The following is an 18,441-nucleotide window of genomic DNA, read 5'->3' on the forward strand; positions in this document are numbered from 1 at the left end:
CTTCAAGTCGCTGACTAACTCAGAGTTATAGAGCTGAAAAGCAGGAAGTTGTGTTCTGGCTATTATGTTAGACATCCAGTCACTCCAGCCTTTATACATTATTCATTCTGCCAAACTATATTAGAAACATTTTTTATTTTGCACAGCCTATTTACACAGTTTTTATTTTTAAACTGAACTGTTCCTTTAAAATTGTGTCTATGGGAAATTGCCTTCCTGTAATTTACAACTTTCTGGATAACAGATTTCCAGATAACGGATCCCATACTTGTACACGATCAATGTATAAACAGATACAGATATAAAATGCATTCACTAGCTGGGCTTGATTTTATGTGCACATACATTTTTGTTTTTTAATGAAAAGACAATGCTGCACAGAAAATTGCACACAGGGATAACATTTTACAACGATATTTTACCTGGTTTAATGCCAATTAACCAATCTTACAAAGTAACAGTGTCTGTTTCTTCCTTTATAACTCATTATGTACAGTTGAGACTTCTAGAACAGATTAAGATATTGGTTACCCATTTGCTTTAGTCAGATGTACACACTTTTCACAAAACAACTGGTATTCATTAAAAATAATGCCACCCATGTTCACAGTTTAATCCCAGAAATTACTGGAGCGTTAGTTGAAAGAACAAACTGGACCACACGTTAATTCATTGTGGCAGAAAGGGCTGATCAATGAAATTAATCTTTCATTTATATGCACAATTAAATGACATGTAGCCCTTTGTCTTGGCTAGGATCAAAGCAATGACAGATTTCCCAACATGCAATAAAACAAAAGTTATGTGAAGTGACGATGGTACATTTGAAATCAACATGGATATAAAGTCTATGTTATAGGATTATTAACAGGCACTGGAAACATTTTCTTGGCAACATTTTCAAACAATAAAACCAGATGTAGGTTTGGAGAAGGGGCATCCAATCTCCAGTTGTTGCTGAACTGCAGTTCTCTATAACAGCTAAGGGTGGCAGGCTGGACCTCCCTGGGTTTGGAAGATATCGACGTATTACAAACAAACCTGCTGAGCAAAAGCATGAAATATATATATATATATATATATATATATTCTCTAGCACCAGTAGCGTCTCCTTGCGACACAGTTATAAAATCATTGCTGAGGAGAGGCTTTGATATTAGATAATGTCACTGATATGTTTCCTATGTCAAACGATGTCCCCCACGAAATTCGTTTTAACAAACCCCTATATAGAATGTTAAATGTAGTGTTTTAGCAAACCCTAGTTAAATGTAGTGTCTGCAGTAAGACTATTATAAAAACAAAAAACAGTGTTTAATGAAGATTGGAGAGTAATACAGTGTGACCTGCAGATAAAAATAAAACACATTCAATAGAACTTCTTGAGAAGAAACAACTTTAGACCGTACCATTTGGAAGAAGCCTAACTGGGCAGCGGCACAGTTATACAGTACCGTTTTCACATGAACAGAAGCAAAAATATGTGCATGTTTTGGCAAACAAACAAAAAAAATAAAATGAAATGGACAACCCCACCCCATTTTCTCACATATACTTGGTCCTTTCATATGATAGGATACGGTTTACCAATTAATGGAGAAAGAATACAGTTATATGGATAAAACCTTCATATGCAGAGCTAATACTAGCTGTAGAGCTCAATGAGAAAGTGATTACTGGAAGACTCCATATAAATGTGGTTTCACTGACTTGTCTTAGCCTTGAAAGAATATAAATAAAAATAACCCTTTATTTACTCAGACTGCAACGATTTCTTTGAATCGCTCCAAAGTATTTCATTTCATTCACAGCTGCGGTTCATCTCTTTGTGCCTAAACATATACACTTGTGCTTCAGAGTTCAATGATTGTATTGAGCAAATGGAACAGAGGAGTCTTGTCTCAGAGCAAACGCACTATGTAATCACTAGACTAACTATACAATCATCCAATGCATCGCCAGAATTAAGACAGGTTTATTTCCCAGCCATGTTGATGAATAATGAATGACCCAAAGGCATTTTTATTATGGAACACATAAAAGGAAGTATATTTAAAAAAAGAAATAATAATAATAAAATATTGGTCAGACTATAATTTTTCATTTTTTTTCTGAAGAATTTACAGGGCTTTTGTTTATTTAAATAGAAGCTATTTACTTTGATAGGAACCCCCAACTGCCTTGCGCACATTTATCTAAAAACTTGTGCATTTCGTCACAATTAGATACGCATTAAAAACAAAAAAAACCAAACAAAGAGCATTTCTCTTTTTTTAACTGAATAAAAACGTTAATACTCTCAGACAAACACAGATCTGAAATGGCAAAAAGTCAGTCATTACCCTCCCGTTTACAACAAATAAAATTGAGACAAAGTTACAAACACATTTCACTACATGATTAATAATAAAAATCATCTCTCTGTTTTTTTTTTTGTTTTTTATAAAGTTGCCCAAAATGCAAGGGATGTGCATAGGTTTACAACTTGGTTATATTCATTGTATTCAGTTCCCTTGGGTACGATTTCCCATGAACGGAATGTATGTTTCTGTAAGTAGGTTACAGCTTTGTTCAACACAGATACACCAACAGTATAAACGCTTGCGACTGTCCACATGCATTAAGACCCGATTTCGTATCTCTAATAGTTTACAGATTTCTTCAAAGAGACAGTATCAAATAAAAGCAGTATGCAGGAAAGTTTCTTTTTTATCCATCTAAAATAAAAAGGCCGCTGTGACATGGAAATTCACACTTTAATAGATGCAGGCTATATTATTCCAATAAATTAAATAGTGCCTTTCCTAATCTGATTTTTGACCCAAGACTCTCAGAAGAATGTAGTGTGACACCCCTGGTAAAAGAAAAAACTCAAATGTTTTACATTATTAAAATAGAGAATAGAAAGCAGCATATCATGTGTGCAGTTTTAAGAGGCCTTTGAAACAAAAACAAAAAAACAACAACAACAAAACCCCTATGGTTTCCAAAAATATAACATTCCAAACAATTGATTAATGCATATATTTCAAAAATGTTATTTTAATACAATCTAGGATAAATCAAAAGGTAAAAAAAGATACTGTCTCTTTAAATTAGCATTAAAATTTGCTTAGTTTTCTTTTCCATCTAATAGGACATGACAATAATTATAAATTTATGTCACACTACATATAGGTAGTCTCTAGGGGCCAAGAATGGTTGAAAAAGTGAACAAGAGGTTTCTCCAAGTACTGCACAAGGTGGTCTGAAGTCATAAAATGTTGACAGTTATCTCGAAAGTGGTCTAATAGACCCAGGATACAGGAACCCATTGCGCTGCTGTGCACACAAGCTCAATGGCGTCCTCCAGATGCCTAATCGTTTCGTCAATCTCATTGTTGATAATCGTAAGATCAAAGTAGTGTGCGTACGTTCTCTGGAGCATCTCGGATTCCTTCTGCAGGCGTTGGAGAGACTCGTCCTGCAAAGTAATTTGAAAAAGCGAGAAACGAAATAAGAAGAACATAAATATTTTATGCCCTGCTGACATTTCTCAAAATTCAACCATTTAGCAGACAAGAACTTACTTTTACAGATAGCCACGTTATGAAACAAATGAGTACCATTAGACAGCAGGTCACCGTGTGGAAGGAAGCACTAATGTCAACCATGCACAAAAAAAACTATTTTTGATACGTGTCATTTAATTAAAAAAAAAATCCTGCTCTTAAAATTGGTTGTCCCCAAACACCAAGACTGCTATCCTTTTATTATGTTTAAGTTTTTTTTTTTTTTTCTGTTTCCCTTTGTACTGCTTTATTCACATTACTGCTTGAAAGTGAAACATCTTTATTGTAATTACATGGTAATGTTTCTACTACCAGATATGTAATACTTTCATACTTTCTTTTTGTACTGCTTTATTCACATTACTGCTTGAAAGTGAAACATCTTTATTGTACTTACATGGTAATGCTTCTGATATCAGATATGTAATACTTTCATACACTGATGACTAAATAAAGAATTGTTAAAAAAAAAAAAAAAGAATTTGGTTGTCCCAAAGGAACACATTAAAAAGATATTACTGTTGGCTTAAAATGTTTCAATCTCTAACAAAAATGCATCTGTGTATTGAGCTAGATATAGCAACCACTATGCCCATATCTGACATTAACTCAAGCATGAAAAGATTCAACAATAATGAGCACAGTTAATCATAATGTAAAATAATTCTACAGACTGCACTGAATTTTAAATCTTTAAATAAACGTACAATTTGCATCGTAGCATGATCATTAGGGCAAGCATCTTGTTTGTTCTGCTATAAAGCCGCAAAAAATACCCAGGAATCTAAAGAATTACCTCTGCTAAAACACTCAAATTTTGTAATTACTCACAAAATGCACTTTTGAACAATTACATAATTTAAGTCCATACAAACACCTTTATTTTCTAATGTGATGATCAGGTTCTCTCAAGCTGGCAGAGCAACCTACTGCTATTTCTACATATATGTTACTGTCAACTGCTGGTAACAATCATTCATTAAAACATAAATCACAGACTGCTCTGTACTTGCTACTGGACTGCACATAAATTGCTCTAAATTACACTGTTTATGAAAATTTATCTTGCTTTTATAAAGATCCTTATGGAGAGCCTTTTCAGTATTTAGACAAGGGTAAATCTTTACGTATTACATTGATGAGGGAGAGGGAAGATAGAAGGGCTGGTAATTCATTTGTTGAATAAAATAATTTTATAAATATAATCAATTAAAAAATGCCCTCACAGTCTCAAAACACATTTTCTCCCTTCTCCTGTTCTGCACCGGAGTAGGGTTTTATTGAATAAAGTCAATTACTGAAGTCTCCTAGCATTTGAAGTTCTATTCTTCCTCCTTCTTGCACTTGATTAAAAGCCCCACCTACTCCTCAGGTAGTCTCATTGCTTCATTGATAAGGCCTGATGTAGCAGACATAAGCGATGGAGCGCAAGAGACAAGCAGTGTGATATGAAGGAAAAAATCAAACCAAAAAGTTGCATCTGCCACTTAAAAGGCTGGCACTTGCTTGAAGTTCCTGGTTTGATTTTTATTTACATACACAAGGAGCCAAGGGAAGTGACTAGATCAAGAACACGACACCGCCATAACAACATTATCCTAAAATCCAGGCAGATCCAATTGATCACACTCATTGAAATACGAATCTACAATGTGTAAGTACCATTCTTATGAGGCAGGGCACCCTTGTCATACAGTGTTACAATACAGGGAATATGCTGCCCCTTTCTACCTTTTAAAAGCATTAGGGGAAAAGGACACCAAAGGATAGAAGTGACGTGGAAAAAAGTCCTGGCTACAGAATCATTTTAAGGACAAGTTTTAGCTGGTTTGGATGTAAAAATTTTGTTTTTTACTTTTTAGATTGAAAAAAGTTATGTGAAATAATGTCCTAGCAATAAAACAATGCTGAACAAACTCAAAGTGCTCTCTCTACACAGTTGCAGTACTTCCAGGCGCATTGTGAGACACACTGATAAGTGAAGTCCCACTCACTGCCTATTCTTCTAAGCTTTCCTGTAGTAAATCACAGTGACAGCTTTATGCTGTCACAGTTACCTATTAACCAGCCTCTGGCCTATATCTTTGCCAGCGTCAGCAGTTTTGCCCTTTTGCTATTCTTCTGCCTTAGAACTTCAATTAAGTACTGGTACAGTTATGGTACACATGTTACCCAGAATGCTTGGGACCTGAGGTTTTTCGAGAAAAGGGATCTTTCAGTAATTTGGATCTGCTAAAAATGATTTAAACATGAAATAAACCCAATAAGATTTTGTCTTCAATAAGGATTTGTTATTTTAGCTCGGATAAAGTACAAAGTACTGTTAAAAAATATGATTTATTTGTTTAAAATAAAGTCGATGGGCGATGGCCTTCCCATAATTCTGTGCTCTTCGAATTACAGATTTCTGGATAATGAATCCCATACTTATACTGTACAATTATTTCATATGATACAGTATTAGATGTAATTTTATTGTTTAGCAAGAATAACTTCGTAAGGCTTTTAGATGCTAGAAAGTCAATTTTCAATGTTAAAAGTTAGAACGGTCCCTGGAGCTGCAGGAAAAAAAAGAGTCATTAAAATATCATTAAACCTAGGAGTTTCTTACAAATAAGTTAACAGTAACTTAATACTTAATATTACAAAGTAAATTTCTTGACAAACTGCCGACTGTATAAAATAATAGAAAATACAAATATCTGGCTTTAAAGGTGCAGCATACCTTCTAGTTTAATATGAGCTCAAAGAATAGGACTTGTGTCTAACATACCTTTTGCCTATTGTTTTTAAAAAAAAAAAAAAAAAAAAAATCTGTTTTATGTAAATAATCCTGCTAAACAGGGCAAACAGGAAAAGTAAAACTACTCCATTTTTGGTTCTTGCGAGGCAGAGATGTAGAATACTAGTGCACAGTTAATCACCCTAAATAATGGACTCCTGCCAACAAAGTAAGGTCTATATACTGGTAACCTAAGTATTTACTTCATAATGACCAAAAATTATATAGTTTCAATGTCATTGTTTTTAGCACAAGAAACAACAAAATTACAATATTGTAATATTGCAAAAATTGTATTTGGCACAAACTCTATTCATTGCTTTTACGTTGAACAAAAGGGAACACTGCCCATATATATTCCTCTTAGCTGTTTTCCAGTGATCCAGGATTGTGCGCATTGTTAGGACTGAGTTTTATAATTCAGTTACAGGTATAATTATAGCAAGTATTATAGGAAATTCCAAGAGGACTAGAGAAGTTATAAAATTGTTAGTTTCCAATGCATATTGACCTGGTAAAAAGTGAAATATTGATAATATAATGAAGTACCCCCTCTTATAAAAAATTAAGGTTATTTTAAGTTACCATGGAGTTTCATGAGCATATAAAAACAGGAGGCGGATACTGATAAAACGAGACGACTTCTAATATCCTCATTTTTGCAAAATGGGGCACTTTATTATAAAAAAACAAGTTTCAGTGAGTCATGTGACAGAAATGACATCCCTATGTTCCGATTATAACTGATGACAACATTAAGAACTGTTTATAAGGATATAATTTACAGGATATTCATGGCTCTTGTGTATTATATGTTGACCTTGTGTTAGCGCTATAGCAGGGGTTGCAATGAATTTGCAATGCTGCGGGCATTACCATAACCAGTCTGTAACTGTGAAGAGATGTCCAAAGCTCATTTCTAGCTAGGGTGCAAAGGAGGGAAGATCTAACTGTAGCTATGATGTTGACATTATTGAAGAAGTGAAAAAATAAGAAAATGAATTATTGTGCTCAGAATTACAAGCTATGGTGATTTACAGAACATAAATCACCCACTACCCTATATGGCCCCTTTATTTTTTATTGCTGTCAAACAAACTTATCAGGCCAACACTGACTTATGTGTCCCCCGATGTTGGTGCTTAAAAACACAAAAATTATGATTAGAGCATAAAGCCACATGTGGGAGAAAATACCTATGCTTGTATATCTGGCAGACTCATGCTACAAAATCCCTCTAAGATGCTTCTTAAGAAACAACTTTAATCTAAAACAAAGCAACTACTATGAAAGGAACAGATAACTTAAAATCGTACATTGACAACTCATAAAGCCGCAATATAAAAACCAGGTTTTAATACATGCATACATAAGGTGTATGCCAGGGCAGAAAGAAAGACATCTTGACAACAGAAATATCAAGGAATATCAAGGAGTTCTTACATGAGCTACCTAACTGAATTATAACAAAGCATAGTGCTTAAGTGGTGAAATGTTATGGCCATATCAAAACATAAAAACTTTTTAGGGGTGGGGATAAGAGAACGAGTTAATCTGGCCATACACGTGGAGAAGTCTGCAAATGAGCAGATCTTTCCCTGATATGCCCACCTTGAGGTGCAGCTTCACAGACCATCAGATCAACAATCACATCAAAAGGCAGACGTAGTCCTTGATCTAGCAGGAAAATCAAACCTGGCTGATCGATATTTGGCTGATTTTTGGCCAGATATCAGTAATTTGGGCCATCTGCTAGCAACATACATGGGTCAACAAGTTGCTGACTTTTATCAGCTGGAGTATCTTTAGGCAAATTACAAAATGTTATGCTGCAAATCAAATGTCTTAACAAGCTCTAGCATAGAGAATAAATTCTTGCCTAGGGGGTTTTTCACCTTTAAATTAACTTTTAGTATGATGCAGAGTGTGATAGTCTGAGCCAATTTGCAATTGGTTTTCATTTTTTATTATTTGTGGTTTTTGAGTTATTTTGCTTTTTATTCAGCAGCTCTACATATTGCATTTTCGGCATTGATGAATAAATAGGAGACTGGGATTTGAAGGAGAGGGCCTGAATAGAAAGATGAGTAATAAAAATAGCAACAATACATTTGCAGCCTTACAGAGCATTTGTTTTCTTAGATGGGCTCATTGACCCCCATTTGAAAGCTGGAAGGGTCAGAAGAAAAAGGCAAATCATTCAAAAACTTTAAAAAATGAAAGGCAATTGAAAAGTTAGCCATTCTATAACATGCAAAAAAGTTAACGTAAAGGTGAACCACCCCTTTAAACAAGGTGAAAATAGGTATATATAAAGGGGGTGTGGTGTATGTCTCCATTGTATTGCACAGAATTCCTGCAATCAAAGTTTGGATTATTTTGGTTATTATTATTGGGAAACTCCTTTGGAAATAATACAAGTAAGGAGGGTGTTACCCTTTGCACTGTTTTCATGAGACTGAGCTAAACATAGCTGAATCACTCAAATGCACAAGGATTTAAGGAGCAGCTATTCTAAATCTAAGAAAAGTATGTTTCTGTTCCTGGCTGGTACTTACAGGTAATTTTCTGGCCCATCGTGGAAGCTTAATAAAATGTGCAAGTATGTAAATAAAAGGGAAAGAAAAGTCGTGATTTAGGAAAATAAAAATAAGGAAAATAATATAGAGCAACAGAAATCAGATGAGACAAATAAAAAAAATTAGAATGAAAGAACATACAAATGTTGCTGAAAGCTAAGCAAGTGTTTCAGTGTATGCAGAGCTTAATTGCATTCTCCACTTCCACATAGAGGCAACTTCAGACAGGGCTTGTAACTGATGTGCATGATTATTATTTAACATTTACCATCCATGCACCAATCTCTATAAACTGCCATTTATTTGTAGGCAGCTACTTGTTATCTAAATCACCATCACCAGGCTACAATTATTTGTTCTAATCATTAAAACATATTAGCCAAACTAATATCTAGTTGTCTGTGCCCAGCCACACACTATTAAACCATTTTTATGCCTTTTGTAATAATTAGAATAAAACTTTCATGCTCAGAATCTATTTAATAATCATGATCATCAGTTGGATTAAGTCACCAAAAGCCAACCATTTGGCAGAAAGATGCCGGTTATTGCATGTAACAATTCCATACTTGGACATTCATCTTGTGATTGGTGAGCAACTATAGTCCCTGGTGACTAATCTCCCCGAATTGCCGCGCGTGTCTCTGCCTATACATGGGCAAACATTGGTCAAAAGTGACCAATTCAGCACTACATTGGCCCATAGGATGGAACTGATTGAGGAATGCATTTAGGCAAGGTGGTCCTTAACCACAGTTCTGCTCAGTCTAAACACAAGACCAGACTACTGAACATCTGGATGAGTGCTATTAGACTGGACCCACAATGTGGGTGGCCAAGCTGGACAAAAATTTGTTTACTTGGTAACCTCACTAAATAAAGATTTAAGATCGAAACCTCAAACATGCAGTCATAATGCAGTCAATGAGTGGTAGAAGGTATTACTCATTGGAAAGTAGTCCAGATATAAACGTAAAAAACAAGTATAAGTTTTATTTTACCTCACTGATACTCGGGGTAATTGTAGGTGCAGCAATAAAGACAACAAAAGGAGCAAACTCTGCTGTTCTCAGGACCTTAAGAGCCTGCAATACAAGACAAAAATACACTTCAGTTAGATATTGTAAGTCATGGATTGAAAAATACATATTTTCAATGCAAAAACAATCAATTTAAAGTTCTTCAGTAAATTTATAGGTGGAAAAAGTAATTTCTTGTCAGTGTTAAAACATTACCAATCAAATTACACCTGGTATTCAGTTGTTGGCCTCTCACATTGGTAATAACTAAGTCTGCACCAGCTTAACTAATGACATCTGAAAGTAGCAGGAGCATTGAGGTTAGTATGCCACTTATGCCAGTAGCACAAGCCAGACAAAAGGGGGTGCAGGCCCGGATTTGCCAGAGGGATGCCCCAAGGCCAAGTCTGGATTTGCCAGCAGGGTGCCTCTCACACTTCTGTTCCGTCGCTCTCCCACCCCCGCTCATATGCCCGCTTGCAAATTTCTATTCTTGGGATTTGAATTTCTGCTCACACAATTTAAAAAAACTAGATACATATAAAAGCGACCGGGCGACATGCCGCCGCTCAATTTATGCCACCCTAGGCCTTTGTGGCCTTCCCACAAATCTGGGCGTGAGGAAATTATGTTGTGTGGCTATTATGGCATGAGTCTGCAGTTGGAGAGAGTTGGAGAGTCTGCAGTTGGTTTTACAACCCATTTCTGAGAGTGTGCTAGTTGTATTTGGAAATATTTTGTTTTTCTACAAACCCTGCTATACTGCTGAATTTATAGTACTTAAATGAAAAGATTTTTACATCTAATGGAGGTCCATAAATGTAAAGAAGGTGGTCGAGCGAGCAGATCTTTCACTTATATGTCTACCTTTAGTTGGCGATATTGGGTTGTTCCAATCATTTGGCCCTACAGCCAACGATTGGACAATAATGCAACCACTGTAAACAATTAGGGAGAGGATAGAACAAAAAAATCAAACCTGCCCCATGGATATGGCTAGATGTTGGTAGGGCAGGTCTGTTACTGGCCTCAGACACGTGCCAACAAGCAGACAGCAGCTATTACTGATCCTATAAAAGGTGATCGTATCCTTTTTTCTATAATGCAAATATGTATGTAAATAAACTGTCTTTGCGCTGTTACTGAGGAACATGGGGATTAAGCAATGGCATGTCCCAGTCAATGTTAAACTGTACCTGAGGTTCTACATCTAGTATTGCAATAGGTCCCTGTTCATGAATCTTTCGTATAGTTTCCAGTTTTGTTCCATACATAGCATCTTCATGGCTGCCATATTCCAGATATTCATTGTTGGAGATATCTTGCATCATTTGGTCATGAGATACAAAGAAGTAATTTTTTCCATTCTCTTCATCTTTCTTTGGAGGTCTTGTTGTGTCTAAGTTTCACAATATAATAAAAAAAGGGTAAACAGTATAAGCCTGCCATTTACCTCACTATTAGAATTATACCTACTAGGGATCGCCAAATTGTTTCGCCTCGTTTCGCCGCGTAAATGACGCCCATAAACTTGTATGACGACGTGCGACAAAAAAAAGATGCAGTCAAAAAAATTTCGCCCGGCGACAAAACGTTTTTGACGCCCATAGAATTTAATGGGCGTCGGCGACATTTTGGCGAAATGAAGCGGTTCAAATTTGCCCATCCCTAATGCCTACTGCAGTTCTTTATGTGGATAAAGAATATATTTAACATGACATTTTTAACATCTCTTAAAGGGATACTGTCATGGGAAAAAATATTTTTTTCAAAATGAATCAGTTAATAGTGCTGCTCCAGCAAAATTCTGCACTGAAATCCATTTCTCAAAAGAGCAAACAGATTTTTTTATATTCAATTTTGAAATCTGACATGGGGCAAGACATATTGTCAATTTCCCCAGCTACCCTGGTACCCAAGTCATGTGACTTGTGCTCTAATAAACTTCAATCACTCTTTACTGCTGTACTGAAAGTTGGAGTGATATCACCCCCTCCCTTTCCCCCCCAGCAGCCAAGCTAAAGTGCACGCACAAGTCACATGACCAGTGGCAGCTGGGAAATTGACAAAATGTCTAGCCCCATGTCAGATTTCAAAATTGAATATAAAAAAATCTGTTTGCTCTTTTGAGAAATGGATTTCAATGCAGAATTCTGCTGGAGTAGCACTATTAACTGATGCGTTTTGAAAAAAACGTTTTCCGATGACAGGATCCCTTTAACATTTTTAAGAGTTCAATACTTTGACACTGTTCATTTGTATCTGCAGTAAGTACAAGCTGTTATTTCAAATAACCATATCATGTCCACTGGGCAAAAATCAATTACCATAGGCTTTGCAGGATTCTACTGCTTACAAGTCACTACCGGGCATGTCTTGAAATTAATTTACGGATTAAGAATTTAAGAAGTAATTCTATGATATAGAAAATTACACGTTAACTGGATTATATAGACATTGTTGAACATTTACAGATTTACATTTTATTAATTAATCCTGTGCCATTACAATCAAATTACGCTGAAAATAATGAGTAAACATAGTGCAAATATTCAGCAAAGGATAGGTAATATTTTATCTCAGTTAAAAAAGGGGTAGTATAAGTGAAAAACTTTGCTCTTCTATTCAATAAAGGCCTTTAGTACCTTGTACAAAATCATATACTATAACAATCTACACTGGACTATATAAAATGACTGCAGCCCTACATGTATGAATGTGATAAACATTATTACCAAAAACAACATATCATATTGCCTTTAATACTTTAGAGAGATAACGACACCAGAAATTAAACCACTATCATAATATTGTTTTTAAATGCTATTTATAATTTTGCCATAAAAGTATTTGCCTGATGCTTTTTCCATTACCTATCTGATCTCCATGTTTTTCTACAGGGAGCTGCAGTATTAGTGCAGCAGTAGTCCGTTAACATTAGAAACTCAAAGGTTAAGATGAGACAGTCGGGTTTAGGAACTTCAAGTAACGCTTATATTTTTAAAAACTCAAATGCTTAGTATTTGTACATTAATATTTTGAAGAGTAACTTTTTAGTGCCAACATCACATTAGCTATGTTTTCTTTTAACTGCTTGTGAAAGGAGTGAGATGGGACACAAATTAGAAACAGTGAATGGGATGTGGCTGCATGGAAAAACCACTGGCAAATATGCATTCAGTGCTGGAAAATGGAGCTGGTAAGAATTAACTCCCATTAAAGGTATTCGTTATATCCAACATGCTAACTCATGCCCATTGCAAAGACATGGCTAACTGGTTCTAAGTTACTGAACTGCGGGCATTATATAAAATATGGGATTATATTGAAAGAAACAATGAGGCAATTTGGGATTAACTTTTGCATTTCCTTCTTGCCCAGAATGATTTGACCCACTAGGCAAATAAGAAAAAGTTACATGCTCATTTCTATAGCTGTTGAAGCACAGATGACTAAGGGGACACTGCAAAATGGGTGTATCTTCTGTTCAACTTGTGTGTGGATCACTTGTGTAGGAGTGTCAATTAGCACCATTTGCTCTGTTCAGTAAATGGGACAAATATAGTTTATTTATACAATGGTATAACCCTTATGTTAAAACAAATTAATTGCTATCATCATAACATTTGTAAGAATTTATTACACTGGAAGCACAGAGTTGCATTGACAAGACAAAATTGATAAGACAAACAGATGCAAGACATAATATCAGTGTTATTTGGGATGCTTGTGTTTGAGCCTTAGTTATAAAATTAAGGATACATTTTGCATTTGAGAACAAAATAAATATGATTTGCAACACTTACGTGGGATAGGGTAGGCAAATCTGTCAGGGTGTTTTGTAATTAAGGTATTCTTTATGTGTCTTCTGCCAACACCATGTGCACCTTTTTTTCAAGTGGAGTCAGGAGGTCATAGAGGAAAGAGATTATTTAATCAGTTCCAGAAAACAAAATAAATAAAAATGCAAACATATGCTCATAAAATGTTATTACCTAAAAGGACTAGTGTTTTCCTTTTGAAAGCTTGCAGTCTCACGACTTCTTCATATGTGACCAGGTCTAGTTGGTCAAAGACTAAGTAGGAAAGAAAAGGATTTATAGTCATGTGTTTTACTAAGGACGATTTCCCTACTAGCAAAATAAATACTTCACAAAATGAAATATACTACAATTTTCACCACAATGTATAGAACAATATAAAGACAGTGTAGGAGATTTTAAAAGACAGCTAAACTGACATCAGACAGTTGATATGCAAAGTGATACTTACACCTCTGGACAGAAGGCAGAATTAGGTTTCTGACAGTTGTGTAGCTCATTTTATTTTATGGTTTTGGCTCAGCACAGATTTAGCATTTTTTCTGATATTTCTGATTGTGTACTCTGCTTTGTCCTGTGTACTGCCTTTGAGCATCTATCCTGCCTTTAGTGCTGAGCAGAAAAAAGAAGCATGCAAACTGAATGCAACATAGAGGAGCTTTACATGGCAGCTCTTAAATGAACAGTAACATAAAAAAATAAAGGCATTTTAAGTAATTAACATATAATGTACTGCCATGTATTGGTAAACATTAAGTGTTTACTTTAGAAACAACACTATATTTTATATATATATAGGCTGCTGTGTAGTCATGGGTGTAGCCATTTAAGATGAAAATGAGAAAAGGCACAGGTTGCTTAGCAGATAATGCATAAGGCTCTGTAATAAAATACAATGGGATTCTGCAGAGTGCATCTGTTATCTGCTATGAAACCCGAGCCTTGAATGTCTGAGCCATCAGCTTGTTTATATAAACTGTAGCAGTGTTTCTGAACACATCAGTTTTATCAGTGCATGGAAAAGGTGCATTATATTTTAATTATTATGAAACTTATTTTTTAGTGTTACTGTTGCTTTAGGAGCGTTCCGCAATAATCCACAGCTCTGTTCTGGTTCCAGACACAATAGATTTATAAATTTCAGCAACACAGAATGCAATTTGGACTCAACAGCAGAGGATAATCCACACTTCTATAAAATTCATCAAACTTTATTAACTCCATTTAAAACACAAAGGTGCATTATAAGCCAGGGGGAAAGCAGGCTTAATGAATTTGGTGGCAAAAAAGGCATCATTAACCTTAATTAAACAAAAGTACACAGCAATATATTGAAAAATGCCACTTAAATTACCATAATGGAAACCAAAAATAAGCAACATCAATATCAATGCATTTAAGAACAGGGGAAAGTAACAGGGCATTATACACTAATTAACAAAAGGTCAGTTCCTATTTTCTGTTAAGAGGCCACAGTTCCCAAGGTAAATATCCAAAATGCCTCCCATCAAATGAGTAATATATCAATGTTTTCTGACATGCTGTTCTGCTTAATCAGTCACCCAATGGTGATTGAGTGTATCAATCTGATTTGTTAATCGATGTATGATGCACCATTCGTTTCTCCTGTTCTTATTTGAGCCTTGCTAAGTGTATTGATATACTGATACATTTTACCTTGATTGTTATGCATCTGTTTTCAGTGTTGCTTAAATACGTGTAAAATGGTAACCAAAATTAATTAAGGATTTGATTAAATGTCGATTATAATGAGTAGGATCTGGCGGGGGGCACTATGGCTTCTAAGGAGGTGGCAGTTCATTGCAATGATATGTGTTATGCCTGCTCTTGTCCTGCCCTGCAATGCACCCAAGTGGTTTTAATGGACTTAAAAGTCTGATGAATTTTATGGAAGAGGATAACTCTTCTGATAAACAGTCTGATGCGTCCGAGTTGCATTCTGTTTTGCCACAAATTGTATACAAGTGCTGAGCGTCAAGCACAGGCTGTGAATAGGTTAAGTACTGCCCCCAGCGGCGTAGATATTACTGGGCCCACAGCAAATAATTTTTCAGGCTGCCAAAATGTCTAGAGGTTGACTTGTTTACCAATATTTATTGAGCTTGTATATGAATTAGGGCATCATGGGCCCCCCTGCAGCTGCAGGGTCTGCTTCCTCTGTAATTACATCCCTGCCTGCCCCAGACAACTTAGGTAACATGGATGTTGCTTTTACCCTCAGAAACCAATGAAAATGCTGTTTTTTGCTGCATTATCTGGCTAATCAGGGTAGCTGCAGATTTGTTGGCTTAGATGATAACTACTTTATTTTTTTTCTAAAAAAAAAAAAACAACAAACTTCATACATTTGTTTTTGGTCAGGAACCTTAATGTTTCCTTATGTTTACAGATGCCAGTATCACTTTACACAACAATAATCTATTCATGCACAAACTATTAATATCTAATAGTTAACATTTCATAGCATGCAAGACTGCATTCAAATAATGTATATTATTCTGTTAAAACATTACTAATTTAGCAATTTGGGTATGAATGTGTACTGTATAATGAAGCATTAATTGCATCAAGTGGGGAATGCTACTATTCTTATTAGAAGGCAAATAAACACCTGACAGAAAGTTATCCCACGTAAAAATGCTCATTGCATAGAACAATTCTGTTTTTGAATCACATATTAGATCTCAACAACCTAGCTCATAGCCCTTTCCCATAATTATACCAGAGGCTAAACAGTATGTATTCTTTAGCTCTGGCCAAAAAAACTTGCGGCCCAATGAGCAGGACAGCAAAATGGCAGCTCGGCATGCGTGATCGTTAGGAGCCAGAAGGGGAAGGGACGAGTTAAGGCTTTACATTTACATGATCAACACTATACAATGAACAGTTTCACATTATAAAACCTTTTGTCTGGGTTTTACTTGACCTTTTAACTGGCCAGCAATCCAGAAAACAACCATTTAGGAATAAATGGAGAGTCTTTGTAAATTAGGGACAGCTCACTGGTTTAACCCTGGGCCGGTGCAGTTTTCTGCTGTTAGGAGCACCGGCCTGGGTTTCAGGTAAGTAAATACATTCACTTGGGGGTGCCTAACATTTTGCACCCCAAGTGGTAAATGACTTTCCTTCTCCTTTAAGGATTAAATGCATCTTTTAAGCGACTAAATTTTACTATTGATAATTGTAGTCTATAACGACTCAAGGATACAGCAACCTCAATAAAAAAATAATTAGATACACATACAGCCCATTAATAATAAGGGATTTTGTTTAAACTCCCAAAAATATTTTTTAGCTAGCAGTGCCATCCAGAAAGTAAAAGTTAAAAATGTCCCTGATCTGACCAACAAAGCCTTCCATTTAACAACAATAAGCAAAAGACATAAAATCCAAGAATTGGCAAGATGCATTCAATGTGCAAAAGTTCTTGCGGGTTTCCACAGACACTGGAACACAAGAACTTGTACACTTCCTCGGTAGCCAGCATTTATGGTGCAATGACTACTAAATTAAAATGCGTTAAAAAATAAATGACTATAGATGATAAAAGATGGGATAAAAAATTATAGTTCGAATATGAAAGAAAAGGTCTCAAATATAGTAACTGAGGGGAAAAAAAAAAAAGAAGATTTAGGCTCAAGGCATTGATCTTGATCAGATGTACAGAACATGGTGGTTCCCCCACTAGGATAATGGAAGGGGTTAAAGGAACAGTAACAACAAAAACTGAAAGTGTTTTAAACATAATGTAGTGTTGGCATACTTTGGTAAAACTGGTGTACAAGCTGCTGTGAGGCCATGGGGGCAGCCATTCAAAGCTGAAAAAGGAGAACCGGCACAGTATACACAAAAAAAGCTCTGTAGTATACAATGGGATTATTCAGAATTTAGCAGTTATAAACTGTATATCCATTGCTTGAATGGCTGCCCTAATGGCTATACAGCAGCTTATTTATATAAACTATAGTAGTGTTTCTGAAGCAAACACACCAGTTTTACCAGTGCAGCGCAACAGCACATTATATTGTCATTCCTTTTAAACACTTTAATTTTTTGCTGTTACTGTTCCTTTAAAGGACCCACACAGGTGCAGAAGTACAGTAGCATGATGCAACAACTTGCACTTTTTATTTTAAAATGTATTATACTTATCCAAGCAAATGGCTGACCGATTACTGCAACTGTGTGGCTATGCTAGTAAAGCCTATTGGATTAAGGAAACTGCAGGCCAGGTCATGTCATGTCATTTTATTAAACACATTCAATAGTCGTCTTGCCCTCTAGTCCTAAATGGTGTGTAAATGAAATGTACTAATGCCGAATGCTGACAGGAATGCTCCAATTAAAACCCTGATGGATTTCAGAGAAGGAACAATCTGGTGCAGAATGTCAATGACAATTGACTACACTATGGCATATTTTTTAGTGAAAGATTTTGACTAATCTATATTCACAATATTGTTTTCATGCTATGGTATAGTGGTTCTCGCACTCTGCTGACAACTCAAGCACCCTGCAATTGTTTCTACAGGTTTATTTTATTTCAAATACACTAATAAAACTGGATTGTTTGTGGTCTCATTTAATGAAGTCAGACAAAATATATGCATGCCATTGGTGATTTTAAACATTGTGCATATTCTACTGAATATGCACGAAGTAGGAAAA

General features: G+C 35.6%; 1 protein-coding gene across 3 annotated transcripts in view; it reads right to left on the reverse strand.

The window, feature by feature from the left end:
• Positions 1 to 398: 398 nt before the first annotated feature.
• Positions 399 to 18,441, reverse strand: part of cask.L (calcium/calmodulin-dependent serine protein kinase (MAGUK family) L homeolog) — a 192,956-nt gene continuing 174,913 nt past the window's right edge. For 2 of the 3 annotated variants that reach the window (XM_018246646.2, XM_018246645.2), the window contains 5 exons: positions 13,927 to 14,007; positions 13,738 to 13,818; positions 11,128 to 11,330; positions 9,914 to 9,997; positions 399 to 3,463 (listed from right to left, as the gene is read on the reverse strand). In XM_018246646.2, coding sequence (XP_018102135.1) covers positions 3,287 to 3,463; positions 9,914 to 9,997; positions 11,128 to 11,330; positions 13,738 to 13,818; positions 13,927 to 14,007 — 626 coding nt within the window. In that variant the 3' untranslated portion in view covers positions 399 to 3,286. The remainder of the gene's footprint in view (positions 3,464 to 9,913; positions 9,998 to 11,127; positions 11,331 to 13,737; positions 13,819 to 13,926; positions 14,008 to 18,441) is intronic. The other variant, XM_041582101.1, reaches the window with a different exon arrangement.

This window comes from Xenopus laevis, chromosome 2L (assembly GCF_017654675.1).
Source record: "Xenopus laevis strain J_2021 chromosome 2L, Xenopus_laevis_v10.1, whole genome shotgun sequence".
NCBI lineage: Eukaryota > Metazoa > Chordata > Amphibia > Anura > Pipidae > Xenopus > Xenopus laevis.